The 27,787-nt window shown below is 48.1% G+C and overlaps 1 protein-coding gene across 1 annotated transcript in view; it reads right to left on the bottom strand.

The window, feature by feature from the left end:
- Ablim3 (actin binding LIM protein family member 3) overlaps positions 1–27,787 on the bottom strand; it is a 117,715-nt gene that overhangs the window by 18,722 nt on the left and 71,206 nt on the right. The window contains exons 8-11 of the mRNA XM_059246050.1: positions 23,114–23,201; positions 8,160–8,218; positions 5,701–5,772; positions 1,303–1,432 (exon numbers count right to left, since the gene is read on the bottom strand). Coding sequence (XP_059102033.1) covers positions 1,303–1,432; positions 5,701–5,772; positions 8,160–8,218; positions 23,114–23,201 — 349 coding nt within the window. The remainder of the gene's footprint in view (positions 1–1,302; positions 1,433–5,700; positions 5,773–8,159; positions 8,219–23,113; positions 23,202–27,787) is intronic.

Consider the following 27,787-nt stretch of genomic DNA (forward strand, 5'->3'; position numbering starts at 1 on the left):
CTGGTTCTCTCAATACATTTAAGTGTACTCACTATGAAGGTGAGATCCAGGCTGGAGTGAGCTCAATTGCAACCTCAGGGTCCAGAATACTACCTGGCTGCCCAGAGAAGCCGAGAGATGGGGCCCAGACCATCAGCTTACAGGCAATGGGATCACGGTTCAAGCCAAAGACTCTTGAGGCAAGCACCCTTCACCATTTTGCTTTTACTCAGCAATGTAAAAGGCCAAATCTTGGGCATTTCATGTGAGTTCCCTGAGCCTTCTCTTCCCTTACCCTTCCTTGTGGTCCTGATCAAGATTGGTTACATGGAGAATAGACCAAAGCCCATAGACATGTTGGGGCTGGAAGGTGAGTTAGCATGGATGATTGGTTAGGGAAGGGTCCCCCAGGAACGGACTTCTCTTTAATGCCTGTGCAGCTTCAAGCAAGTGGCTCAGGCATCTGGCACCCCCCGTGGAGCAAGCATGCACGCATGCTGGGATGGCAGCGCCTACCTGGGATGTGAAAGTGCTTGGGAGCCTGGTAAGAGGTTGGAGTGGAGGACCTCACATCTAACTGGCTATGGTATGGAGAACTCCGGCCACTCTCAGGCCCTGGAGCATGCAGGCAGTGGTCCCCAGAAAGAACAGAAGCATCGAGAAAACAGGCATTAAACAAGGTAGCACCGAAGGAAGCAGTGAGGCCATGGCAGCAGAGGTGGGGTGGGCTGGATGTCCCAGTGTGCTCAGCTCCGGAGGAGAGGAAGCAGCTTGTGCATTCATGCACCATGTCGGCAGAAACAAGCTTGACCTTTCCTCTCATTTGACCCCCAAGTCTGAGTCGGCCAAGAAGATAGCTTTACCTGCTTCTTCTCCCACCCCACCCTGCTTAGGCTCCTCCCTCAGTTTCCCCTTTTCTCCATTCCAACACTTTCAACTCCCCTTACCTCAGGGTGACTGTGTATACTTTAACTGGTTGAGTGGGACCTGGGCCCTCAGGTGAAGACCAGCCCCCCCTCCCCCAACCTTGATGCTGTGTGTTTCTTGCTGTGGGTGTAGAGGCTGAAGAGGAGTCTCCAACCAGGGTCACTGGGCTGCCTGACATTCCCTCTCCTGGTGGTCCCCTCCCCACATTCCTGCTGCTTCTCAGCGTCACACACCTGTCTTAGGGACTCAGTCAGGCCCACTAGTCATCAGAGTGGCCATCGGCTCCCAGAAAGCCATGCTGCTATGGAAAGTGTCTATTGTCCCTGCAGCTTAGGGACACAAAGTGACCACATTGTCCCGACTCTTCATCTCTCTTTGGGGCTTCCTTTGCCTTACCTGAACGGTAGTAGTGATGAGGCGAACGGGAGAAGGTGGGAGACATGCCTTGCCGACTGTAGGTGGGGGAGTCGATGTATCCCGGGCTGGAGGCCCGTCTCTGCCGGAGGTCCAGGTTCTCATAGATGTCCTGGGGGAGGAGGTGGGACTGTGAGGAAGGCCTGTGGTGTGCAAGTCTTTTAGTAGGCAGCTGGGGCATGCTATGGAATCTGGAATTCTAGGAACTCAGGCTTGAGTCATACAACCTGAGGAGGGTGGGAGAGAGTTCCCAGGCCTTCATGCACCATTCCCAGCCCTTGGCTAGAACCCATGCGCAGTTTCTGGAGTCTCACTAGGGATTCTGGGAACACAAAGGAGTCTGATAGGCACATGGGATTTTTTTCCCCGCCACCCCCATCCTTCATGTCATTGCTTGGTTGGGGGAAACATTTTGGGTTGAGAGATCAGGCCCCTGTGGTGTAGGGGAGGGGTGACCGGGGAGCCCTTCTTGGTCATCATAAAGAAACACCACTTTTCATGTATTTTTAAAACACATTGTATATCAGGTTAATTACCTGGGAGTAAGGAGATAACGTTCCCAGCGACTTTAAAAGCGAAGAATTTGAAGGCAGCCATGGAGGGAGCGAAGGTAGAGAGGAGGGCGAGCGGTTAGAAGGCACAGAACACGGTTAAATGGTAAAATGGTGATAAGGAGAGCGTCTGCAGCTGCCCCCGGGGACCCTCTCCAGATGACACCTCACTTGGAATTCTAGACCGTCAGAACTGCTGGAAAGTGGTAGAAGGTCTGGGGATGATGATTCCCCCTTCCTAATAATAGTGAGAGAGCTCAGGGCCACGCTAGGCCTCTCGGGAAATGGCTAGTCTTGATCTGGACCCAGGTTCCCTCACTTCAAGCTCAGAGCTATGTTCTCAACTCTTCCCCCATCTCTCTCCTGGCTCACATCTCCTTTGTGGTTCATGAAGACAAAGCCTAGGGGAACAGCAGTATTCTTTTTTTTTTTTTTTTTTTTTGGTTTTTCGAGACAGGGTTTCTCTGTGTAGTTTTGCGCCTTTCCTGGAGCTCACTTTGTAGACCAGGCTGGCCTCGAACTCACAGAGATCCGCCTGGCTCTGCCTCCCGAGTGCTAGGATTAAAGGCGTGCGCCACCACCGCCCGGCTTAACAGCAGTATTCTAATTAAGGGCTAAGCAAGGACCAGGCCACTGCTGTAAATTGGGAGGCTCGCATGAAAGGCATATAGCCAGCTGGAGACTTAGTCCACTGAGCTGGGACTGCTCTTTTCAGCTGTGATCAGAGCCATATTGGAATGTCTACTCAACATGGACCAGATTCTTAATTTCTAAGACAAGCAAGACATGCAGATTCTTCTGTGAAATCGCCTAACATTTACATGGTGACAGCTAATTTACATTTCTGAATGACACTGTGAGTGAACCCAAACCATCTGGGGGTTGGCTCTGACCCAGGGGTCCTGCTCTCGAGTTTCGGAATTGGAGTCTGCAAATACTTGATTCACGTTTCCAGGCCCATTTTAGGAGCCAGAACTCAGAGACTCTCAGCACTGGACTCTCCAACCAATGGAACCCAACCCCTGTTGGTTACCCTGTTGCTGTCCAAGGACACACGCTAGTGAGTAGTGGAGCTGGGAAAGGTACCTGGGAGCCTGCTCCCAGGCCAGGATCCTGCTGCACATTGTTATAACTCAAGGGCTTGCACACTGTTATAGCTCAAGGGTGAGAAGTCTCTTGGAACATGGCTGGTCAGGATCTAGTAGTCATATAATGGTTTCTAAGTTGTCTCATGCTGCATCTTCATAAATACGTGTCCTGTTCTGAGCATGAGGTTTTCAGTAAGGTTCAAAATGGAGAGAATATACCTAACCAGGGTTTAGGAATGTCACTGTCCTTTGAGCCTGGTATGTATGGTATCAGAGACATGGGCTTGAGTATTAGCAAGATTCTGCTGCTATAAGAAAAGCAGCAGCTCAAGTAATGAGTAGCTCTATGGTCTCAGCTTGCATGCTGGTTTAGCAGGGCATGGTGGGGACTGGAAGAATGGAGAGCCTAGTTCTGTCGACAGGGGATGCTGCCACTCACCATTAGATGATGGGAATATACACTTAATGTCTTATTTAAAGCCAGATTTTTGGATGAAAGCTCTTGGTGTTTACAAGTTGGCTATAAATTCCAGATCAGAAGAGTCTAGGGGCCAATACTGTGGTGGCCAAGCTGTCTATAAGAAAGCTGGCTGGGGACCCTAGCAGCACCTTCGCTCTTTCTAGAGTCTCAGAGAGGGCAAGATGCAATACCTCTCCATAGCCACATCTCTCCAGCATCTCGTCGGAGGTGTATCTGGAATGAGGCTCGTAGGAAATGAGGTCAGGGCGTTGCACCTCGTAGATGGACTTAACCTTGGGGAGAGCTGCCAGGTCTTTGTAATTAAGGATCTCATTATCCACTTTAGCCTGGGGAAGAGGGAAATGGACAGGAAAGAAGAAGAAAGATAAGAGGGAAAAGAGGAAAGAGAGAGAACAAAAACAAGGCACGAGAGGACCAAGCGTCTCCAGCTGCTACTAAAAACACTGTTAGGCTTGAAGACAAGAGCTGTAGATGTTAGAACAAGAACGGTCCCAAAGGTCACGTATTGAACAATATTGTTTGTGAGGCCCCAGGCTTTACCAGAGTGGTCCCCGCTAAATACCACAATACCTCTATGAGGGAAGCATAAATGCTAACTTTTAGATGTGGGGCCCCAGGTTTTACCAGAATGGTCCCCCCCTAAATACCACAAACTTCTCTGAAGGAAGTACACATGCGATCTTTTAGATGTGGAAACTGAGGCACAAATGTCCCATAACTGGTGTCACAGACTGCAGTCTGAACTCCACTCCTGGATGATGACTGCTGCTAAACCCCACAACGCAAAGATGGCCCTAGTGGCAGCCATCTTGGTAACTCCCTTCCGGGGACGAGCTTATGCTCGCCAATAACTTTCTCATACGGTAGAATCCCAAATGAACCCCTCTGATCCTGCTGTGACCAGTGCCGTTCTCCATGCCAGGGGCCTATTTTCTCTCATGTTCTAGATGGGACTCTGCAATGAGTGCAGCCTGTGACCACGGCAACTTGTCTTGACATGGGGTTGAAGTGCAATAGCTTATGGGCTCAATGGTTGTATGGCATGGACAAAGTCCCGGAGTTAATCCCAGTACCACAAAAAAAGAAAAGAAAATGTAACTTGTTTTCTGTGACAGCCATGTGGCAGTATTGACCCATATCGAAGTCACAGCAATAACTCTTCATATTTTCTCTTGTCCAAGGGAAGGAAGGGCAGGAAATAGTGCCATTGATGGGCATTGTCTGGGGTCAAAGAAGAAGCTGGATATGAATCTGAATGACTTTGCCGTGGTGTCAAAGCCCACCTCGGCCTGGCAGGTTTGAGGATTATGTGTGAAGCCTTTCTCCTTGGGGTGAGTTCTTTGTTGTCCAATACCCCACATTCTTGGTCTTGGCCCCTTTGCCCTGTGGACAGCCATGCTGCTTATCTCATTCCTCCCTGGCACTGTCAGCCACCTCCCTTGGCTTCCTTCTGTTATTCAGTATTTCTTCCTCCGGGAGGTCTTTTCTCAATTGGCTCTGGATGGACAGGTCTCTTCCTTCATCGGTAGCATCCTAAGGGTGCACAGAGCCTTTATCTCCTGCTCCGTATCATAGTTACAATCTATGACCTGTATGTCCAGTGTTATGAGGGTACTAGATCTGTCCATCACCATCTCCCCAGGACAGAACACAGTACTTATCACCGAGAGAAAGCTCAGTATACACTGAATGAACACATGCATTACCACAGGACCCGAGGTCATCTTCTGCTTGTGTGAATGGTTCTGAAGATGGGTGCTTAGACACATGTAAGTGGTCTACTTTGTTTCTGGGCTTCTCACATGTTTAGAAAGGTCTCTTTTAGCTTTGTGGCACCCCCTCTTTTTTTTTTTGCATTTTGAAACTTCCCCCTTCTGCCTCTTTATCACACACCACTACCTATATACCAACATTATCCCATCTCTACCTGCCTCGCTGACCTCCTAGCTGCTGTCTTGCTTGGTCTCAGGGAAGGAATGGGGAAGGAGGCACCTGGAATTGATTTTAGAATGCAGGAAGGTTTCTTTCATCATTACACTGTCTCATGCTCCTTGAACTCTACACTGTCCCCGCGGCTCTTGATTTATTAGACTGTGTGTCTGAGAATAAGGTCCACGTCCTCCCCACGCCCTTCTGTATCCTTAAGATCTGGTATGCCACCTAGAATAAGACAGGCACGGTCCAAATGGGCTTTCAAAACATTTCAGGTGCTGGGTCAGGTGTATGCAAAGCCCCACAGCTGCTAGGGAGTGATACATACGCAGATGACTCGGTTAGGGGACCCAATGCTGGATCCAGGGGGTGAGATGGAAGTTTCAGATGTCCGTCGATGCTGTGGGAAAGATGAAGGCAGAGGGGTGAGAAGCAGAAGTTCAGGCTTAGTAGGGAGAAAACAAGCAGAGAATGCAGTTCATAGGGGACTATAGCGGTAATGTGTAAGTACTCTGGCTACCTCTGTCTCCGCTCTGCCCCGTCAACCAGTGTCTGTATGTGAATGGGGTCCAGCAGGCCTGGAACTTCAGGCTGCTGGACAGGAGATGAATTTATTTTCTAGTTATCTGTAGCCATCATTTTTGTTTGTTTGTTTTTGTTTTTGTTTTTTCGAGACAGGGTTTCTCTGTGTAGCTTTGCGCCTTTTCCTGGAACTTACTTGGTAGCCCAGGCTGGCCTCGAACTCACAGATCCTGGCTCTGCCTCCCGAGTGCTGGGATTAAAGGTGTGCGCCACCACCACCTGGCTGTAGCCATCATTTTAAATAGAAAGTTGTTCATAAAACTTCATTTTGGGTTATCTCAGTCAATAGTGTATTTATTTTAAATGAATAAAACTGCTTCGCTTTCATTCCTTGGTAGCTTAGTAAACAATGCAGAAGCAAACGGAAGATCACCTACTTGCAAAATATGCCGACTCTTTGCAGTGGACCCTTGGCAAACTGACATCAACTTAAGTGAAAAACCTTAAAAACATTTTCTGCCTCTGTACAGTGGCCAGGGTGGATTACCAGCCTCCCAGCCCCCAACAGTGTGATGCTCTCTCTGGGCATCTCCGAGTGTAGCCATGTGTGGTGATGGGACAGTCCAGATTGAATCAAGGGCCACTGGGAAATACATATGATTTTAGAGATCTCAGATTCCCGATGTGCAAAAGGAAAACAGGTGTGCCTCAGGACTGCCCAGTTTCCATTCATCTTGAAGCATTCTGAGTAGAGCTAGAGAATGGCTCTTTACCAAACCATGAATGAGAACTAGAGGTGGATCTGGGAACATGAGCAAAGGTGGGAACACTCTGATGACACCACATCCCACAGTGATGAAGTGGAACGTTTGGTTTCAAGCCTCCTGATTAGCTGGAGGAGGGCTCTTGATTTGGTGCTAACACGTTTCCACAGCTGTCCTAACAACACTTAATTTCCCCCTTTGAATTAAAGAGTGTGCCAGCAACACTAGCTAGCATTTTTAAGACTTATTTTCAATGACTATTTCATTATCATCGAATTGATTTTGTTTCTAGCCAGTGTTACTCCTTCGTACGTGGCAACTTCAAGCTTCATTTTAAAAAAAAGTTCAGCTAAATTAAAAGGAGTTGAGTTGCTTTAAAGGAAAAAAAAAGGAATGGTACTGATATAAAGAGGTGGCACACAGACGTAGCAAAAAATGTCAGGGTTTTAAAGAAGAACTCAAGTTTGGGAAATTCCCCAGAGAGGAAATTGAGAAAAATAAGAGCTAGGTCTTCTTGTACTTTAAATGGGGCAGGCCTTAGAAAGTACAGGGCCAGGGATTCACATATGATCCGAAGAAATCACATATCCACAGGACCAGTTCTCTCATTAAATGGGTGAAAGGGCAAAGGAGAAGGGTTAATTAGCTGATCAGAAATTGTGCACCTGTGGTTTTTTTTGTTGAGAGGATTCTAGCAAGTAACGTAAGAGACTCTTAAGGGGTCAAGTTGACAGCAGGGATGAGAATATAAAGGCATGTTAGAGCTCAAATGCTGCTCCCCCACCCCTAACACACATCTTAGGAGCCTCTGTGCAGCATAAAGAAGCTAGGAACTCAAGCTCTCCCTGCAGTCTGGGTAACGCCCCCCCCCCCCCCGCCCCCCTTCAGTACCAGGGACCCAGATTCACAGTCCTTTCTGGCATTTGTCAGAGCGAAGCAATTCTGAGGGACCAGGGTCTCAGCTGGTCTGCTGTGAGCCTGGGGACAACACTCTGCATCGGATGCCTGGTTGTATCATTGCTGTCAAATCACTCTCTGTAGACTCGATTTTTCTCACAGGCAAAGCAGAGATACAATTTCTTGCCCCATCTGCCACAGGGGGTTAAAGAAATCCAGCCAGAGCGGAGCTAAGAAGACATTCTGCAAACTGTCAATCACTGAGATGATAGTAACTATAATTATTAATAAATAACCCTAGGCTAGGGGAAAAAAAGCATGACCATAAGTGCCTCAGATTGGCTGCCATCTTGGCCAGCATTGGTACGGTTATAATCTCACCCACCCTAGACACACTTAAAAATTTCCCATGCATCAAGTCCTTTATTGTTTTCAAGATTCTCTCATATACAAGATTTTATTGCACCCCAAGCCCCATGAAGCAACTCTTCCCATTAGGGAGCCGGCAGACATGGACACACATTTGGGAGCTGGTATGCTCTGCACTGAGGCAGAGCTTTCCCAACCTGTGGCGAAACGTAGCATGGAGGACCACGCCTCTTACCTTGAGCTTCTTCTCTGCCCTGGCTGCCTGCTTGCAGATCGGGTGCCAAACCTCAGAACCTAAGGGGCCAGGAAAATGACAAAGACTCAGACCTCTCAAAGCTACCAGTGACCAGAATCCCTACTTCACCTCAGTGTGACAGCATGTATACTCTACATGCATGCCAGTCAGGAGGACTTCTTTGTGTCTCATGGCTTTCTTAGCTCCCTGTTGTCTTGGAGAGCCACTGGTATGCCAATCTGACTACATACATACATTTCCAGGGTGTCTAAACCCTACTCATTTCTTGCAGTTCACATGGCATCCTTGTGAACTTTCTTACCTGTTGGCTGGAGGTGAGTTTTCCCTCCTCTGGGCTCCATAGTTCTCTGAGGTCTCTCCGCATAGACAGTCTTAAGTCATATTAGTGCATGAATTTGCCACCCTAAGTATCTCAACAGCACCTTCTGTTGAAAGGATTGAGCTTTACCCGTGGGTCTGTCTCCCACAGCATCTGCATAGAGCTTGCCGTTAGTGGAAGTCCATGGGTTTGCAGGGTGAAAAGATGACCAGCCGACTAGTAGTGAGTGACACATAGCAGGTGGCCAATAAATATTTGTTGAATGGATGAACGGCAGTGGGGGGTGAAAGAAAGTGACAAGCCATGGTTAACCTCAGCTTTCTTTTCTCTTCAAAGACTTAAGAGAGAATTAGGACTTCTCAGAGCTATTGCATTTAAGGGGAGGAGGTGTCATGGTGTATATTCTGCTGGGGAGCATTGTCTTGACCTGATAATTCCTCAGAGGCTCCAGCCCCGTCAAACTTAGTACACTCATGTTGCTATTACCCATGTTTTATAATGGGTGGGAGTCCAGTTGGCGGGCTCCAAACCTAAGAGGCCAATTTGGAAAGGCACGAACAACAGGTGTTGGTCACATGCTGCACATTCCCCGAAGAAGGGACAGGTGTCCTGGATTAGAAGGGGAAAAATAGGAACATATTATCCCCCCTGGAGCCACCCCTCTGGTAGCCAGCTCGAAAAGGAAAGGGGCCAGCAAATGGCTCCATTCCTGAGCACCCAGATGGCATTTGTTTGGCTGACTTTGTTTCTAGGCTATATGCTTTCCAGGCTGTTGCCTGGAGCCCCTAAGACTGAAATATCAGCGAGAGCACAGGGGTGTGGCGTGAATCAGATAACCAGACCTGAAGGAGAGGAGAGAGAATCAGCTCCAAATCTGGAGTCCAAAGGTCTCTTCTCTACTCAGCCCCTAATAGATCCTCTCTCTCTCTCTCTGGGTCCAGTTTCCTCATCTGAATAAACACTAAGGTAACATGTGGTCTTTGAGATTATTTTCATTTCCAAAATTCTTATTCTAGGGCTGGTTTTGTCTTTTGTGGGACAAGAACCCCCCACTTCTTATCGCATGGTATTCTCAGATGTTTTTAATTATTCAAGAGGAGTTTAGTTCTGTCCAAAGTAAAATGCAATGGTTATTAGAGTCCAGTAGAGGGACTCTGGGTCTGAGGCTCGGAGCCAGTGATCACAGGGTGTGTCTGCTCTCAAGCAAGCTGTGGGTTGTGAGCTTTCCTTCTGGGAGTTTAAATTACAGAGAACATTTCCGGTTCCTCTCTGAGTTGCTCCTGAGTCCACCAGGAGTTGTTTACCACTGTGGCTATGGCAGGAAACACATGTTCCAGGTCACTGTAGGAAATGCTTGAGGTGGACATGAAGGTCTGATGAGGTCATGAAATTGAGTGGAAGACCAATGGGAAAGGTGAATCATGCAGAAGTCCAGGCTGGGGGGAATGACAGAAATGTGTGGGTTCAGACTAAACTGTCTCTCTTACTCCACAACATTGACATATCTGATCGGAAATAAAACTGAGCCACACATGGCTGTTTGCTTTACTCTGCATACAAGAAAGCATGTTTATCTACGAACTGAGAGGGAAGAGGAAGAATCAAAAGACAGGAGGAAGATGTAATTAAAAACGAAAAAGTTGCCGGAGTTGCCAGAATATCATATATAGAAAAGCAAGTAATAAAAAGCAGGGTGGGGATTGCTGGTAGCTAGCAATAAACTCAGATAAACACAAGAAAAAATGATTTTTTTTCCCATGAAGACTTGTATGAAATTATGGTCTCCTGAGCATTTATATCCCTGGTTATCAGATCAATAGCATGGCCTCAACAGAAAGAAAACACCTAGTGTGCTGGCTAGTTTGGGGTCAATTTGACACAGGCTGGGAGTCATTTGGGAAGAGGGAACCTCAATTGAGAAAATGTCTCCATGGGATCAGGCTGTGAGTGGAATCCTATAGGGCATTTTCTTGATTGGTGATTGATGTGAGAGAGAGCCCAACCCATTGTGGGTGGTGCCATCCCTGGGCTAGTGGTCCTGGGTTCTATAAGCAGGTTGAGCAAGCCAGTAAGAAGCACCCCTCATCAGCTCCTGGCTCCGCCCTACCTTGTTTGAGTTCCTGCCCTCACTGCTTTTGAGGATGAACTGTTTTATGGAACTGTGAGTGAAGTAAACCCTTTCCTCCCCTAGTTGCTTTTGGTCAAGGTGTTTCGCCACGGCAATAGCAACCCTAACTAAGACACGTGGGAAGAACATGATTATCTTTTTTCCCCCCAACACAGTGCTTGGCCCATGTAAATGACTGGTTGGATCCTACCTTGGTATTTTCACAGTTATAGTGTGAAAGGCACCCGGAGGAGGGTGGTAATCAGAGCAGGGAGGGCAATAAAAATTAGTCCCTAAGGCAGCATCTTCACCCTGGGAGAGGGTGGAACGGGAGGCTGAACCATGTCTGTGTGCATTTCAGTGGTCTCCGAGGCTTTCATTAGATTTGCAACAAGAACTTAGGGCGAACATTCCAGGGAAGGAAAACCAACTTTCGTGAATTGAGTGTTCTTGCTCACTTGCTAATGAGCTCCCGTCCTCCACAAATTTTCAAATATACACCAGATAGGAATGTGCTCAGCATCAATATTGAGTAAGGGACTCATCATATTGTCAATCACACTGACAGATTTTTAAACAGCCATCTCACTCCTCGAAGATCTTGTTTCTACATCAATAGTTTTTTTCTATATTCATAAAATAAGCATTTGACCTGTCCAATGTTCCTATGAGAATGCAAATTCTATGAAGAGAGATTCCTATCTATGTGTCTACAAGGACCAAAGAGTCTCAACAAATGCTTGCTCAGTGAATGACTAGAGAAACACGGGCTGACGAGATGATTCAGCCTGTAAAGACAATTTCCACCAAACCCGTTGACCTGAGTCTGATCCTCAGGACCTACGTGGTAGGAGAGAACCAGCTCCGACAAGTTGTCCTCTGACTACGTGTGCATTGTGGAGAGTATACACACACACACACACACACACACACACACACACACAGCTAAACTAACACAACAACAACAATAATAAAGCTTTCAAAAAGAAGCAAGATATTTGATATCAGAGCAGCTGGATTCTCTAAGCTGGAGATTTGGGAAACAGAGGAAACCAGCCTCTGATTTTGATAGCTACAATTCTCGACTAGGTAGGGGTTGTTCAAGGGATGACCTGTGTGGGGAGAACTGTTCTGATAACCTGGTGTAGATTCTTAGGTCCCCATGCTGAGCATCTGATACCAATTTCTTGGAGGTGGGGCTGAGAATCAGACCCGACAGCTCTCCAGGTGACTTTATGGCTCTAAAGATGAGAGCCAGATGGTTAGATACAACACAGCACTCCAAGTTAATTTTTAAGAATGCTATGGGACAGGGAAATTAGTGGTCCAAGACAGAACTCTAACGTCTTACAAGAGTGGGACATGTTTTGTTTGGACTCCTGACACAACAAGTCACTCTTTATCACTCTCTGAGACTGTCACCCACAGTTCCAGGTTCTGTGGTCGAAACTTATTGTGAAGGTTATAGGACAATCAGCTGACTAGAGATAGAAACCCAAATCCAGCAAATATCAGGCCTGCTTCAATGCTCAGCAGAACCAGCAGGACTAGGTAAGCACGCCCCAGACCTGCAACATCTGGGGCTGACAGGATGCTAGGATCCCACCCTCCTCTCTGCTGGACCTTGACATTCATTTTGCCAGTGCCTCTTTGAAAATGTCAGAGCTGGATCTGGTGTGGTTGTCTTGCCGAATGCCCAGTGAGTCCGAAGTACTGGGTCAGCACTGTGTCAACATTTTCGAATCTGAATGTTTTTAGACTCTGTGGGTTGCCATAATCCTCCCAGTATCTAACTCACAGCCCTGCTCACTTGGTGATGAAGGTGACTGAGTTTCAGGTTTCTGATTCTGCAGGGAATTCTGCCTCAACAGGTTTCTTCTCCCGATTGCTCATGACCACAGCAGGGTGAGGTTGCGCGGCATTCTGCCTCCATGGCAGCAGCACTGCCTCTGTGACATGACCCAGCAATGACCTTGGAGTTGCTCTGTTAATAACAACCCTTATCCAGGGCCAGAGAGACGGCTCTGTGGCTAAGAGCACTTGCTGCTCTACCGGAGGACTGGAATTTGGTTCCTAGAGCCCACACAGGCAGTTCATCGCCATAACTCTAGCTTCAGGAGATCGGCTGGCCTTCTCAGACATTCATACTCATGGGCACATACCCACATGCAGACATACACTGTAGAGGGGAAGTCTGTAGACACAAAGCACATTAGTGGATACCAGACGCTTGTAGTAGGTGTGAGCGAGTAGACAACTGCTCACAGGGGATTTCTTTTGGGGTGAGATAGAGACACACGGATGATGGCTGTACAGCACTGTGAATGGACCAAAATCTTCCTAAGTATATATTTTAAAATGGTTGCTTAGATGTTATGTGAATTTTTATCTCAAGAGAAAGGAACACCCCTACCCATAACCGAGAGGAGGTGGACTGCTTCTGCAGACTACAGAGCACTTCACTCTCTTTCCCTGAGGGTGCAGAGTCTGTGGAAGGGGACGAGCAAGCTCTTCCCTGGGCTTTAGTGTACAACACTACCACCAATGCCGTCATCCTGGATGTCAGGGGTCTTCCCCAGGCATCGGGCACTGGATGCATTCTTTAATGCGATATCCCATGAGGCTCGAGTCCTGGTTATGCTGCTTGAGGTTTCACTGGTTGCACTGTCCAGAGCAACTCAGTTCTGCTCTGTGCCTTTGTTTCCCATCTACAGAGTGGGGATTGATAATGTCAACCTTGTAGGTTTGTTATAAGGATTAATGAACACATACACATACATATACACATGCATACACAGGGAGAGAGAGAGAGAGAGAGAGAGAGAGAGAGAGAGAGAGAGAGAGAGAGAGAGAGAGAGAGAGAACACACTGGGATATCATCTGCTTATAGTAGGTATTATGCACAAATTTTTATTGTTGTTAATGTTATCTCCTCTCTCCCATGCAAACATCATGTGCTAGGGGCTAACTAGTTTGGGTAAGCTGAAAGGACTTAGAGAGAGACTGGAGGAGAAGGTTTATTCCTTAACTCTCAGGAGCCAGGCCCCGGTAAGCCAGAGGACAGCAGCTGAGGGGCTGTAGGGTGTTGTGGAAAACAGTCCATTTTGGAGGGAAGCTCTTAATGATGGGAAGCAAACACCTCCATGACTCCAGGAAGTCCCTAAAACTGATCAGATTTAACACATTTCTCTCTCCCCAAGCTTATATAATCTGTAAGGGCTGCTGGAACACACTCATAGACAAGCCAAGTTTCCGGAAGAGGCTCAGGCCAACAGAGCCACCGGGAAGACACTGCCTGTAGACTGTGCAGTTTGCTTCAGGGTCCAGTTTTTGTGAGCTGTCACTCATGCTGGGGTGGCTTTTGGTGATGCAGCTGTCTTTGAGTCATTTCTACTATTGTGAGTAACCGCTCACCCACACTCTTGTAAGTAACCCCAATAAAGCTCATTGGTTCATCAACTTGTACTTTTGTGGTATCCATACTTCAGTCTGTCTTCAGTTCCCTATCTGGGGTGAGTATATGTCTGCTTCTGTCTCCCCCCAAACAAGTAGAAGGACACAAAGACAAATGGCGGGCCACACAGGGACGTTTCTGAACAGAAGCCTGGTTGTGGCTGCCACTGCACCCTCTTGGCACGAGGAAGCAGTCTTGAGGCTTGCTTTACCAAGAGGCAGAGGAGAAAAATGTCTGGTAACCACAAACCTGGTTACTATGAACGGCATCAAGCAGGAAGGGACAAAGAACAAAGCAGGATTGAGGGTCCAGTAATTCAGGGGACACAGACAGTAATGAGAATGATCTGAATGCTTAGGATATGCCAAGCAGTTGGTATTCACATTTTCCATTATTATTATTATTTTTTCTTGTGAGACTTTATTGATGCTATGAGAAGCCTATGAGGAGGAGACCTTGAGCATGAGGTGGGGCCAAGGGGGTACATGGTATAGACAGGGCAAAAAATATTTATTATTTTTTTATGTGCATGAGTATTTTGCTTGCATGTATGTATGTGTACCGTGTGTATGCATGGTACATATGAAGGCCAAAAGAGGGCACTGGGTCCCTTGAAAATGAAATTACAGATGGTTGTGAGCCACCATGTGGGAGCTGGGAATCAAATCCTCTGTAAGGGACAACAAGTGCTGCTAACCACTGAGCCATCTCTCTAGCCCTATTACTATTACTACTATTATTATTGTGTGTGTGTGTGTGTGTGTATGGTATGTGGGGCGTGCATATGAGTATGTGTGTGTGCATGGGTCCACGCAGGGGCCAGATAAGGATGTTAGGTATCTGCCTTTGTCACTCTCTGTCTCACTCCTTTGAGACAGGGTCTCTCACCGAATGAGAAGCTTACTGTGTAAGTGCGGTTGGCTGGCCAGCAAGCTCCTGAGTTCTCTTCCCCAACCATGCCCAGCTTTTAATGTGGATGCTGGGGATTCAAATTCAGATGCTTGCACAGGAAATTCTCTTAGCCAATGAGCTATCTCCTCTCCTCTCCCCAACATTATTATAACACATTTAGAGCATGCCTGAGCCTAGCCTCAGGCTGCATACTCAAGGGCCCCTTGACAACATCAGTATCTAAATAAAAAACAATAATGATAATATAAAGGTAGTTAGCACTGAGAAAATATGCAGAACCCAATTTAAGCTTTCCTTTGTGTCTGTCTGTTTTTTTAAATTTAATTCAATTTTTAAATTTTTTTTTAAGACAAGATCTTACTATTTAGCCCAAGGTAGCCTTGAATTCATGATTTGCCTGCCTCAGCCTTTTTAAGCATTCTTTGCCTCCTTTCTCCCCCTTTTTTGTGGGTATGTGTGTGGGGTGTGTGTGTTGGGGGGGTGTGCATGTGAGTGTGTGGGTATGCACACCCGTGCATGCACATGTAGAGGCCAGAAGGGGATATTGGATATCTTCTATCTTCTCTGCCTTATTCTCTTGAGACAGACAGCATCTCTCGCCATTCCAGCTAGGGTGGCAGTGAGCTCCAGGGATCTGCCTGTCTTCACTCCCTTATGCTGGGGTTCTACAGCACATGCATGCACCTGTCTGGCTTTTGACACGGGTGCTGGGAATTCTACCTCAGGTCCTCAGGCCTGCATAGCAAGTGCTCTTATCCACCAAGTTATCTCCTGGCCTCCTCAGCATGCTCTTAACGTCACGATGGTAATATTGACACAACCCAGCACTGAAGAATGTGTTGCACCCTAGGGCACAGCCACCCCGAGGGGTTCGTCATGAGCTCCGGCTGGCAGAGCTAGCAGTACCTGGCTGTGCACTAAGCCCACACCCTCTAGTTACTCCTCATAGCAGATCCTGGTGGTGGTGAAGCTGAGGTCCCAGGAACTTGGGCGTTTTAGCCGTCTGTTCACCTTTATCTTTCCAGCCTGGCGTGGGCCTGGCATTTGCCCATGTGAGGTCATCAGAACCTCTCTGGGACTCCTCTGCTGAGCTCAGATGGGAACGGCACCTCTCTGCACAGCAGCTGGCTAGAGGCTGGCTACATCCTCCTTCCCACTATATGGCTCCATGCCCAGAGCTGGAGAGTATGAGGCCATTGCAAAAAGATGCAGAGAGGAGACTGGACTGGGGACACTCAAGGGCCCCTCAACGAGGCTGCTTCTAGATGCTTCTTGGTCCTGTCAGCCTATCAATCACTCCCCTTCTGCCCATAGTGGCTGGAGTTGAATTTCTGCCACCTGAAAAGTCCAGACTAATAAAACCTCTCCTTAAACTCAGACTTGAGTATCTGACACATTCCTGACTTGCCCCGAAGGCAATTTTGTTTCTTAGAACACAGAGGAAGCAACTGGAGAAATTGCTGCTCTGGACCTGATTTCGACCAACACGAACAAATTGGTTGTGAAGTAGATGTGACATGTAACTGGTGAGAAAATGGCCACATCACTTTGAGTTTGTGGTGACCTGATCCGAACAAGCTGGAAACAGACTTTGGACATACAAGCCTCAGATACAACACTGTAATGGTTTCTGTGATTCAAGATGTTAGGTAACCCTTAAAATTTTGAAGAGAGAGAGAAAAAAAAAGAGGCAGCTCATCAAAAATTAAAATATACTCTATTGAAAAGGGAATGTGCTTAGTACAGGCAGACTTGAGGAAATCGCAATTTAGTAAAAGAATAAGATGTTTGAAAAATCTAAAATTATATAGCAGGATTGGGGAAACATAAGTTTTAAAGTTTTTAAGCACAACCCCTACAACCTAAACTGTCACTAGAGAGATCCAACTGAAAGTAATAACCTTGATGTGTGGAAATGATAGCAACCCATTTGGCAACTGTGCTTCAGCAAGCATGGCTGCAGAGGATTGGAAGATCAAGAATGTGGGCTGGTATGCCATCCTTTGCGACAACTGCAGGCCCTCAGTGGGACAGCTACCGGCCTGGTGCACCTGTCATAGTGACCGGTCAGGAAAAGGAGGCCTTTGCCGAACATCAGTTACATCTCCAGCTCTGCCAGGATGTGCCTCCCACTACCAGGTCCTTGTATCATCTGAACTAAAAAGAATGTGGTCTGAAATAGTCTCGGCTCTACAGAGAAGGCTTGACGTAACCCTCCACGGCAGCCCCGGGATCTGTGGGGTTTGTGTTAACACAGAACGGAGGCTCTTCGCTTTATTTTTGGGTCACGGCTTTGCTCAAAATCCGGTGAAAGACACAGACCTTCTTTCTAGAGGAACTTCTGCATGTGAAATCTGGCAAGCAATTTCAGGAGGTTCACAGTGCTCAGAAAGCCTGCTGTGAACCTCCAGGTAAGAGTTTGGTAAGAGAGGGTCTGGGGAGATGCCTCAGCTGGTAAAGCGCTTGCTGTATTAACAGGACCTGAGTTCGATCCCCAGAACCCGTGTGAAAAATCTAGGCACGGTGGTTTACACTTGTAATCCCAGTGCCGGAGAGGCGGCAAAAGGCTGATTCCTGGAGCTCGATGGCCTGGCACCTTCCCTTACTTGGCCGGTTCTAGGCCTGTGAGAGACCCCGACGAAAACCCATTGTGGGGGCTAGGGAGATGGCACAGCAGGAAACAAACCCAACAGCCTGACTTCGTTACCTGGAATCCCCATTAAAAAAACAGTTGGATGCACTCAGTGCGCACATCTGCAATCCCAAGACTCCTAAGGTGGAATGGGAAGTGGAGACAGGAGAATCACCTAGACGTTTACGGCCCCGCTAACCTGGAGCATATATCGAAGTTCATAGAAAAGAGGCCCTGCCTCAACAAGGAGAGAACCAGTTCCTGAAATCTGTCCTTTGAGCTCCGTAAACAGTGTTGCTCAGTTGCTTCTCCTCCCGCTGACAAAACAAGCTGGATAGTGTCTGAGGAAGGTCACTGGGGGCTGTTTTCTAGCATACACACACACACACACACACACACACACACACTTTTGTAACAGATAAAGAAAAATGCTTTGAAGAAACCCTAGTAGACACACTAATCAAGTGTTGTAAATTCCCTAATCCTGAGTCCTTCCAGAAAATGACAATGGAAATGTTTTTAGATCACCTCGTTAGAACAGATCAGAGCCCTTCCAACACCTTCCTGTTGTCTCCAAACTCTCCCTTTCCACAGCTTGCTAGTGACGTCTCCACTTCAATGGACAGAATGGGGCAGAAGACTCAGTACCATACTGGACAGCATGTGTGCTGAAACCGTGGGTAGACCCATGATGATTACTGTTTCTTGCGTTTAACCCTGGCAGGACTCATACTTTGCTACAGTACTTTAGTTAGCAGTGTAGGGTCTGTCCCAGGATTTCAAAATGAATTAATCGACTAGGCAAATGGTAAGAGCTGACCTTGTGTATCCCTGTGTTCACTGCCTCAGATCCATGTAATGGGGAGGGGAGGGCCCCGTGGTGCAGCTGGAAGGCTGGATACAGACCACACTCCGTTTTCTTGGACGGAGGCATATTTAGGAGGAGAGTGCGTGTACCACATTTAGAGTCCAGTACAAAGCCCATGTCTGCAGCGACTTTGGCCTTTGTGACTTTCAGTTCTACTCTGAACTTGAAGTATTTCAGCTTTTATTCTGCTGCACTAAAACCAGTGACCTAATTTCCTGGGGAAGCCCAAATGAAGGGTTTGGATAACAAACAGATTAGAAAGTCTGGCCTCTTTATGGAAACAGCTGAAAGACAGAATGTGCAACAGAACTTAAAACAAAGAAAAGGAAACAGGCTGCAGTCTCCTGGGGGCCTCAGAAGTCCCCCAGACAGACGTCTCCCAAGCAGAGCCCATCAGAAAGCCATGCCACCGTGAGTAAAACACAAAGTAGTGAACCAAAGATACACCAGGGGTCATCTACCAGAACTGTCCTGCTACACAACCCCGAGGCTGGGTCCATAACGTGGGTGGGCCCTAATGGTCTGTGTCTCTGGCCCGCTCACCTCTACACCTTGCTGCAAGGGCTCTCGGCACCTTCCAGTTCCTTCTGTCCCCCAGTGTTCCTGAGGTGTACATCTGTCCTTTTTGCACCATGCGTATGGGCTGTCTCAGTTTCCCCACTGCGGAATGCTTCCTTCCACCTGGAGACTTTGCGCCTCCTCCACCACCTTCCTCTCCTCTTCATCACCCCTCCCTGCTACTCATGCTCAGGATCCTGGCATGAAATGTCCTTTCTTCAGAGGCACCTCTCCTGGCTTCTTAGCCTTCTGATACATTCCCGTTGTCCCCAAACTTTCTCCTCAGAGCGCTTTTCCCACTTTGTTATTGATACTGTTGCTTCTGTTTGATTAATGCCAGTCTCTCCTTTCTGACAGTAAACTCCACCCAGCAGGGCACCGAGCATGCCTGCCTTGCTCATCTCCAAGCGGAGTGCTTGGCATGCAATAGAGAGAGAGCCTGGAGTCGTGTGACCTTCACTGGACTGGGTCAATGAGAGATTGATACCAGCCTCACTTGACAAGGGAAGGAAGAGACCCAGGGAGGGAGTCGCTCCTCGAGATCACAACTCATTAGTGGAAGAGCTGGCCCTTGAACGCAGGACTCCCAGCTCTCCGCTGGCTCATCCCACTCCCGTACTGCCATTTCTTGAGTCCTGGTGCTATTACTCTGTGAGGGTATTCTAGGCTCAGCTCCCGGTGGTAACTGAAACTCCTGCTGGCTGCCACCCACACATGCCACCCATAACCAGAATCATTACGACTCTAGCATCCATGGCCCAAGCCCCCTCATTCCAGATCACTCAGCATCCCTTGAGGCAGGTCCTCTCGTACTCTGCAATTACTCCTACTCTCCTAGGAGCCAGAAGGGTAGGGATGGGGATAATTAATGAGAAGGTGACAGCTCTTCTTCACTACCAAGAAGATCTCCCACCTCCTGGAGGCATTTCTGCCCTGAGTTCCACGGTACATTTTCTCTCACAATCACCGAGCTGTTGGCTTGACTTCATCGCTTAACTCCTTCAGCATCTGTGGGAAGTTGGGTCGTCAATGTTCCTAACTCATGGCTGGGAACTCCCTGAGGGCAGGGCCTTTGTCTCTGTTGCTCCTTCCTGCCTGTCCAGCTGTTAGAACACCACTGGACCCATTTGAGGCCTCAGTAGATATAGAAGTGAACAAAGAGAGGGCTTTCTTTGATCCGAAATTTACAACACTTGAATCTTACAGGGGCATCTTGAAGTCTATCATGCAGGTTAGACAGACAATCAAGGTCCAGAGAGTTAAGGGGTTTGTCGAAGGTAAACAAGTTAGTAAGCAATGGTGCTAGGACTCAGTCGGAAGCAGTCTAGGCCCAGGTAGCAAAGGGGAAAGATGAGGATTTGGAATTTGAGCAGGAAGGTGAAGATGCTGATTGGTCAGCGGTGCATGGATGGGAATGTGGGTGTGAGGGCACGTTCAACCCCAGGAGGCTGAGAAGGTGAAAGGAACACTGCGTAGCAGATGTTCAAGTGCAAACTTCACATCCTAGCAGTGGCTGGCTCGCTAAGACTTGTAACACAGGTCCTGATGCAGGAATCGCTCAGGATCATGGATGGTGCTGGTGCTCATGGGGAGCCATGAGGACTAGACCTGGATATCAGCCAGGTCTAAGTCCTGTGGAGGAAGTGGAGAGAGCCGGGAGGGAATCTCAGGCTAGGTTCTTCGTTCCCTGCATACTGGTTCACAAAGGCCTCTGCTTTTCTCTGGATGTATCCCTTCCCTCATCTGTACCATGAGTGCCGTGGCTTTACAGTTTAAAGCCACACCCTTCCCCCTCTAACACCTGAATGATGCTTCAAGGAAACAGGGCCAGAGTCCCAGAATGTTTGAAACGGCCTCTCCATTTAGTCCCATACAGGAACCTCTGCCTAGCACCCCTAGTTTCTATTAAATAGCTCTGGGCCAGCAGGTCTCAGCTGAGGATAATTTTGCCCTCTTCCCTATACCCTAGGATATTAGGCAATATCTGAGACATTTTTGATTGTCATAACGGGGAGTGCACATTACTGGCACCTTGCAGGTGTAGAGCAGGGATGTTACTAAATACTCTACAGTGTGCATGACCATTCTTACACCAAAGAGTTATCTAGCCCTAGATCTCAACAGTGTTGAGGTTCAGAAACTCTGCTGTAGGGACAGAGGGCAAAGTACAGTTTGAGCATCTGCGGTAAGGACAAAATTCCAAAGAAGACCACTCCCTGCAACTGGCCTCTGGACTCAGGATTATTTTCTGAGGGAACCTTGAAGGACTCCCACTTCTCACCAAGAGCCCATGTGAGGCTTCTCGGCAAGGCTAATCATAGTGACTCAGTCAGCACCCTAGACATTCTCAGTATCATTCAGAATTGAATCTCTTCCTTTCGGAGTCCCCACAGCCTCTTGTACTTTGCTTGGACTTGGCTCTCCCTGGTTTGTCTAAGAGTTGTTGCCTCTCAGCCTTACCACTGGCCCCACTGAACCCACCACTCTCATGTAACAATGTTAGGAGGAGGGGGCTTTGGGGAAGTGACTACATCATGGGAGCAGAATGGGTATTGCTGAGATCAATACCCTCATGAAATAGGCCTGGGGGGGGGGCCGCCTTGTCCCTCCCACCATGTCAGGATCCAGCAAGAAGGTGGCATCGATGTGAAAGTATGCCATCACCAAGACTATTAACCTGTAGTCCCCTTGATCTTGGACTTGCCAGCCTCCAGAACTCCGAGCAATAATACATTGCTATCATTTATGAGCTACCATCTATGTTAGTTCGCTTGCAGCCTGAACAGACAGAGGTATCAGCGGTTATGTTTGGAATCTCAAATATCTACCACAGGCTCATACTGGGAATGCTTGTTTCTCAGCCGGGTGCCGTGGGAGGCGGAGGCACCTTTAAGAGGTGGGGCCTGGTGGGCAGAAGTAGATCACTACAAGCGGGCCTTTGAAAGTTCTAGCCTGCACCCTGGTTCAGGCCTCGCTGGCTCCCTGCTTCCCCGTTCACTGTGATCGAAATAGCGTACATCACAAGGTCCACTGCTATGACCCCTTCCTTGCCATGGTGGGCTGAAAGCCCTTTGAGCAAAACGAAATCTTTCTCTCTTGAAGTTGCTCTTGTCAAGTGTATTGGTGACAGGGCTATAAAGAGAAATGAGCACACCAGTTAACCGCCACTCACCAGGAGCTCTGCTCTTGGCCCTTCTGTAGGGGACCTTCCCTGGCACGCCTCCCACCGTACCCTCCCCTTAATGTCATTTGTCATGGCTGACAGTCAATCATGTGATTATTGAGTAACCCCTAGCTCCTGCCTTGGGCTGTAGGGTTGTGATGAGACAGGGCTTTCACGTCAGGGGCCCCAGAAGTAATTGCTAACGTGAAGTTGGTTTGGCAGCGTAGGTAGTTCAAGTCCAGAAACAAGGTTTGGTGCCTTGGTGAGAACGCCCCAAATGAGAAGCTGAAGTGATTTTTATCCAATCAGTGGGATGGGAGGGGCCTGAAAGGCCTTTCAGAAGAGCAGAGCCAAGAGCACTGTGATGTGCTGGGATGAGGGGCTGGACAAGGGCAGATGGATGAGTGGAATCTGAAGATAACTGGGTGGCTGAGACAGGAATCCTGGGACAGAAGGGCTAGTTCTGGGAGGGGAAGCCACTGTGGCTTTCACCCTGGAAGCCCTGAGCCATGGCCTCCTATGACGATCTGAGATGTGGGGAGTTGCAATGGAGTGGAACAGACCAGGTAGAAACCGTGTGGACTCAGTAGCCTGGGCATCCCCCCCTGAGGTTCGCTGACTCCTTGGCCTCGTACAGCTCAGCCTCCCACCCCCAGGTGGAGCCAGAGGAATTTGCTGAGAGTATTGCCAGGGAAGCAGGCCAGTGCAGCAGCCGGTGGAGGCACACGGGGATGGAAGGCAGATTACATGTCACTTCATATTAGTCACTCAGGCAACTTTCCTCATCCACCCAGAGAGGAGAGAATTAATTGCAATCTTGAAGACAAGCCAACAGGAACAATAACACCGCAATGGAACGGGGTTATCTCCTTCCCAGCCATGAGCCTATCAGAACGCCTTCGAGGGTCAGATTTGCTTACCTGTGAGATACATCTCCTCCCCTTCGGTGAACATCTGGTGGCAGCGTACACATCTGGCACAGGTGGGGTGGTAGTGTTTCCCTCCTGCCTGTGGGAATCAGGATATGAAGCAGAACATCAGAACCGAGGCTACTGTCCAGTAGGGGCTGGTGGGTGAACACTTCCTGGGTACACTGGTGGTGTTGGTGTCTCTCTCCATAGCCCTGTTGTTGGTGAGGAGGCTTCCCAGGGGGCATCCACAATTATATGGGAGTCCATCCAGAGAGCTTGGTGATTCCTTCATGGGTCCTGGTGGAAGCTCAGGGGTTTCCCTGGATATGTGCAGGGCAATCAGAGGTCACCATTCCCCATCTCCTCATTGCCCACAAGGAAATGTTGTTTTGAGGACGGCCAGCCTGTTCCCAAGTGTAGGGGGCCCCTAACACTAGTGAAAATGAAGGTGACTGTGTTAGTATATGAACTTGAGATTTCATAACATTGTCCCAGGATAATGAAAGAGAAGAGGAGAGGAGAGGGGAGGGGAGGAGAGGGGAGGGGAGGGGAGGAGAGGAGAGGAGAGGAGAGGAGAAAGGAGAAAAGGAAGAGAGATCCTTTTCAACCCTGTTTGAACTCTGACTTCACCAAGGAAGATAGACCAGTTTCGAGCCCATGCATCTGCAGCATTATTGGAAACACACTCATCTAAGAATGAGAACAAGCATGAGGCTCAGAGTCTTCACTAACAAGAAAATTTGGCTAGAATGAGACTCCTTTTGGGTTGCCTTCAATTGGCAAGTGACTCTGTTTCCTGTTATGTTGTAGCAGTTGTCTGTTAAGTGAGTCAACTTACAGACAGATTAAAGTATTAGGTAAGGCTGAGTGTTCAAGGTTTACAAACACGGCAAAATTTATGAGAATAGCTTAAGAAGGACAGATTTTTTTTAATGGGCTCAGTGTATAAATTATGTTATGTGAGAGCAGGACCTGCTGGGGAGCTCCTAACACCTAGGCGGGATGACTGCACCTGGATCTCTCAGCCTGAGCCTGGCCTACTCTAACCTGGCTTTGGGAAGTCCATTCATTCCTTTTTCTCATTTTTCTTCCCTACCGTTATTTCATTTGAAAATAGGAATGAGTACACATCTTTTTGGGGGCAGGGGAGAAATGGTTTTTGAGAAAGTTGTGTTTGAAGGTCTCCCTGGAAACAGGTAGCGGCGTCAGCTCCCACCCTCACCCCCCCCATCTCACTTCTGCATTAGATGCTAGAATCCTATCCCAGAAGACCTGATGTGCAAAGGCCCTTCGGTGACAGATCTAGAATTTACATATGGAGGGGTAGCACAGAGGCTGGGATGGGAGGTGAAGCACGTTTTGAATGATTATTTTTTTCCATGTCAGGACAGGTATTTTTAGGGGAGGGATGAGGCAAATGGGTGACTATTGGTGGTCATGAAACTCCCTTCTCTAAGCCATTACTTGGTCTGGTGTTAGTTCCCAAATTACAACTATGTAAAGAAATCTTACTTCCAAACAATCTTAGGGGTGGGGTTCTTGGGAACAGGAGAAACTTTTTTTATCTCAAAACTTAGCAAGAATGTAAAAAGGGCAGGTTCTTACAAAAGAAAAATAATCTTCAATGTCCCCCCCCCCCATTCTTGGTTGTTTATGTGGCTCCCACCAGTGAGAAAAATGTCCTTGTTGTCAACCGAGTAAGCTGTGTTCAAACTTTAGAAAGAGCCTCTTATTTTCCCAAGCAAGGAAGTCGTGGGACTGATCCTCTAGCACCATGACAAGGATAATCAGCTTAATTAGTAGCCTCTTCCTCCTGTGTATCCTCATCATTTCAATTATAGGTCCTTTTTTGGGCCCTGTTTTTTTTTCCCCCCCATCATGGCAACAGAGGCTTCACAATACTGAAGCGCACATCTTCTTAAATGTCACACCCCACCACCCTGCCCCAGATGAAAGGGACTTACTTCATGCCTGTCTCAGCAGCCTCGGTCCTGGATGGTTCAGAAAACAATGGGAGAGAAGGGAGATTGCCAGGGCAGACTTTACCCAGCATAAGGGAACATGATGCAGTGAGCTGTTTTACCCGCAAGCTGAAGTCAGGAAAGCAGCGAAGAAAAGTAGCAAAGAGTTGGTACCCCCAAAGGAGGCCATAGTAGAGAGCACCGAGAATGGCGGCCAAGGTCTGACATGGAGCAAGAGCAGGCTGTGGTTCTTTTGCTGAGGACATAGGAAGGATGGGCTGACACTCAGCATAGTGAGTTCTGTCCCGGGAGGAGGAGTCATGAGATAGCCTCAGAAGAGAATGGGAATGTTGGGATGAGAAGATAAAAAACCGTTTTAAGTGTCTGCAGTACACTGGAAATGTGCTAGCCCTGTACTGGGCAGTTACTGCCTAGCCAGCATCCTTTCCCATCTTCCAGAAATAGCACTAAGCTTTGCTCAGTTGGACCACCCGCCATCAGGCCATATGGTTCTATTGTGATAACCCCACCAAGAAGCTGATTCCAACTCTATGGGCACAGTGGGTTCAGGGATGGGCCTGAAGTTATCCAGAGAGCCCCCAGATGTTTGCTGAGCCATTAAGAATGAAAGTTTGTTATCCACCATGGACGTGGCTGGTAGGATATAAACCTGAGCAACTGGTGTCCAATACCCTAACCACAAGGCAGACTCCTTTTCAGAATAAAGGCAATGCAGAAGAATGCAGAGCCAAGATGGTCAAAGATTCAAGTGATCTTAATCAGCCCCATTCTCTAGCTGTGTTTAAAGCCAGAGTGACGCCTACACTCTTATTATGGGAATGGATGCATGTCCTTTTCAGCCCCCATGATTTGAGTGTAGCTTCTGCCTTCCAACTGAACAAAGTCCTGCTTAACATATCCATTAGGAATGAAATGACAGTCTTCACTATTGACAAAGACTGACCGGAAAGTAACTTGCTTAAGGTTTCTTGGCTAGACGTGGTAAAATTAGAATTCAAATTCATGATTTTTTTTCCTCCCACCCCCTGAATATCTGAGAGCCTTAGGCACCACGGTGGGATCCAGAAGGCTGGAGTCCCAGACTCCATCTCTGTCTCTGCCCTTGGAAAGGCACCACTTGTCTTGGGTGTCCCCTTTTTTCATCTGTAAAACAAGGAGGCTGGGATAGTTGATTGCTAAATGTCTTTCCCAGCTCAAAAGAAAAAAAAAAGTCAGCAAGTCCAACAGGCTGAAGGAGCTGGTACAAATGGGGTCAACGCGAACCCAGTCACAGTTGCCTGGAAGGGAGAGACTGCCCCTGTGAGAAACAATAGCTCTGCTTAAGAAAAAGCGGCCTCTAGAAAACCTTGCCAGCCGCAGCCGCAGTGAGCATCAAGGTTCTTCTCTTGAAAGAAAAGCCAGCTCGAGTGGCCTCCACCCCACCGGCTCTACAACTTGCTGGGTGCTTCTTCCTCATTTATGCAAAAGCAGCCAGCAATTCCTATTCAAGGCAAAGGGTCACCACACGCACCAGCCTTTCCCAACCCCCTTCTCCCTTAACTTCTCTAATTCTGACCAGCATTCCGACTGTCCTGGCCATGTTTCCTGAAGCTCCATCTTTTACACTGTCCTCAGTTTTCCTCTCACATCCTGTGTGCACATGCACATACAGGTCCACCTATGTGTGCAGGCTCATGTGTGTGCACATGCTTGTGAAGGCCAGAGGGGAGTCTTAGCTATCAATCCTCAGGAGCTGTCCATTTTTAAAATAGTTTTATTTTGTGTGTATGACTACTTGGCCTTCATGTATGTCTGGGCATCGTTTTCATGCCTGGTACCCACAGAGGCCAGAAGAAGACACCAGATCCCCTGGAACTGGAGTTACGGATGGTTGTGAGCTGCCATATGGGTGCTAGGAATTAAGCCTGGATCCTCTGGAAGAGCAGCCAGTGTTCTGAACCTGAGCCATCGTAACCCCTTCACCTTGACTTTGGAGACAGGGTCTCTCACTGGCTTGAAACTTGCCACGAAGGCTTGGCTGGCTGACCAGTGAACCCCAGGGATCTTGCCTATCCTTGCTTCCCCAACACTGGGACTACCAAGGATGAACCATTGCACCTGACTTTTTAGTACATGTTCTGGGGATCAAACTCAGGTCCTTGTGTTTCAAAGGCAAACACTTTACCAATGGAGCCACCTCCCCAACCCTCCTCCTATATCCTTGATTGTCTCTCCTCTTAGAACAACTCCCACCTCTTTGTGCCACCTGCAGGCAACCGTTTCCCAAGGCTGGTGCTAGCCCTGTCTGCCAATCTCTCTCCTCTGTCTCCGAAAACCTGACTACTCTCAATGTACTATTATTCATTTCTGAGGGCTAGGCTTCTCCAGGTCGAAGCTTTGTTTCTGGGCTTTGACCTATGTTCCTGTCTGTCCTTTTCAAACCTTCCTGGCATTCCAATCATACCCTGTCTCAAACGCTCTCCACGATTCTGCCTGGAGGACCTGGCTTCTCTTCCACCTCCTGTTCCGCAGATGCTGTACTAAGCTTCTTGTCACCCAGACTCAATACTTTGGAACAACTTGGGCTTCTTCTTCCCCAGTCCCCAAATTCTCAAGTTGTCCCATGGCAGCTGAGCTGTTGAATTCCAGCTTCCATGGTGCTGGAGACAAAGGTGGATGCCCTTGGTGCGCAGTGGCTCCCTGAGGGCTTCTTTTCTAGTTT

This window comes from Peromyscus eremicus, chromosome 19 (assembly GCF_949786415.1).
Source record: "Peromyscus eremicus chromosome 19, PerEre_H2_v1, whole genome shotgun sequence".
Taxonomy (NCBI): domain Eukaryota; kingdom Metazoa; phylum Chordata; class Mammalia; order Rodentia; family Cricetidae; genus Peromyscus; species Peromyscus eremicus.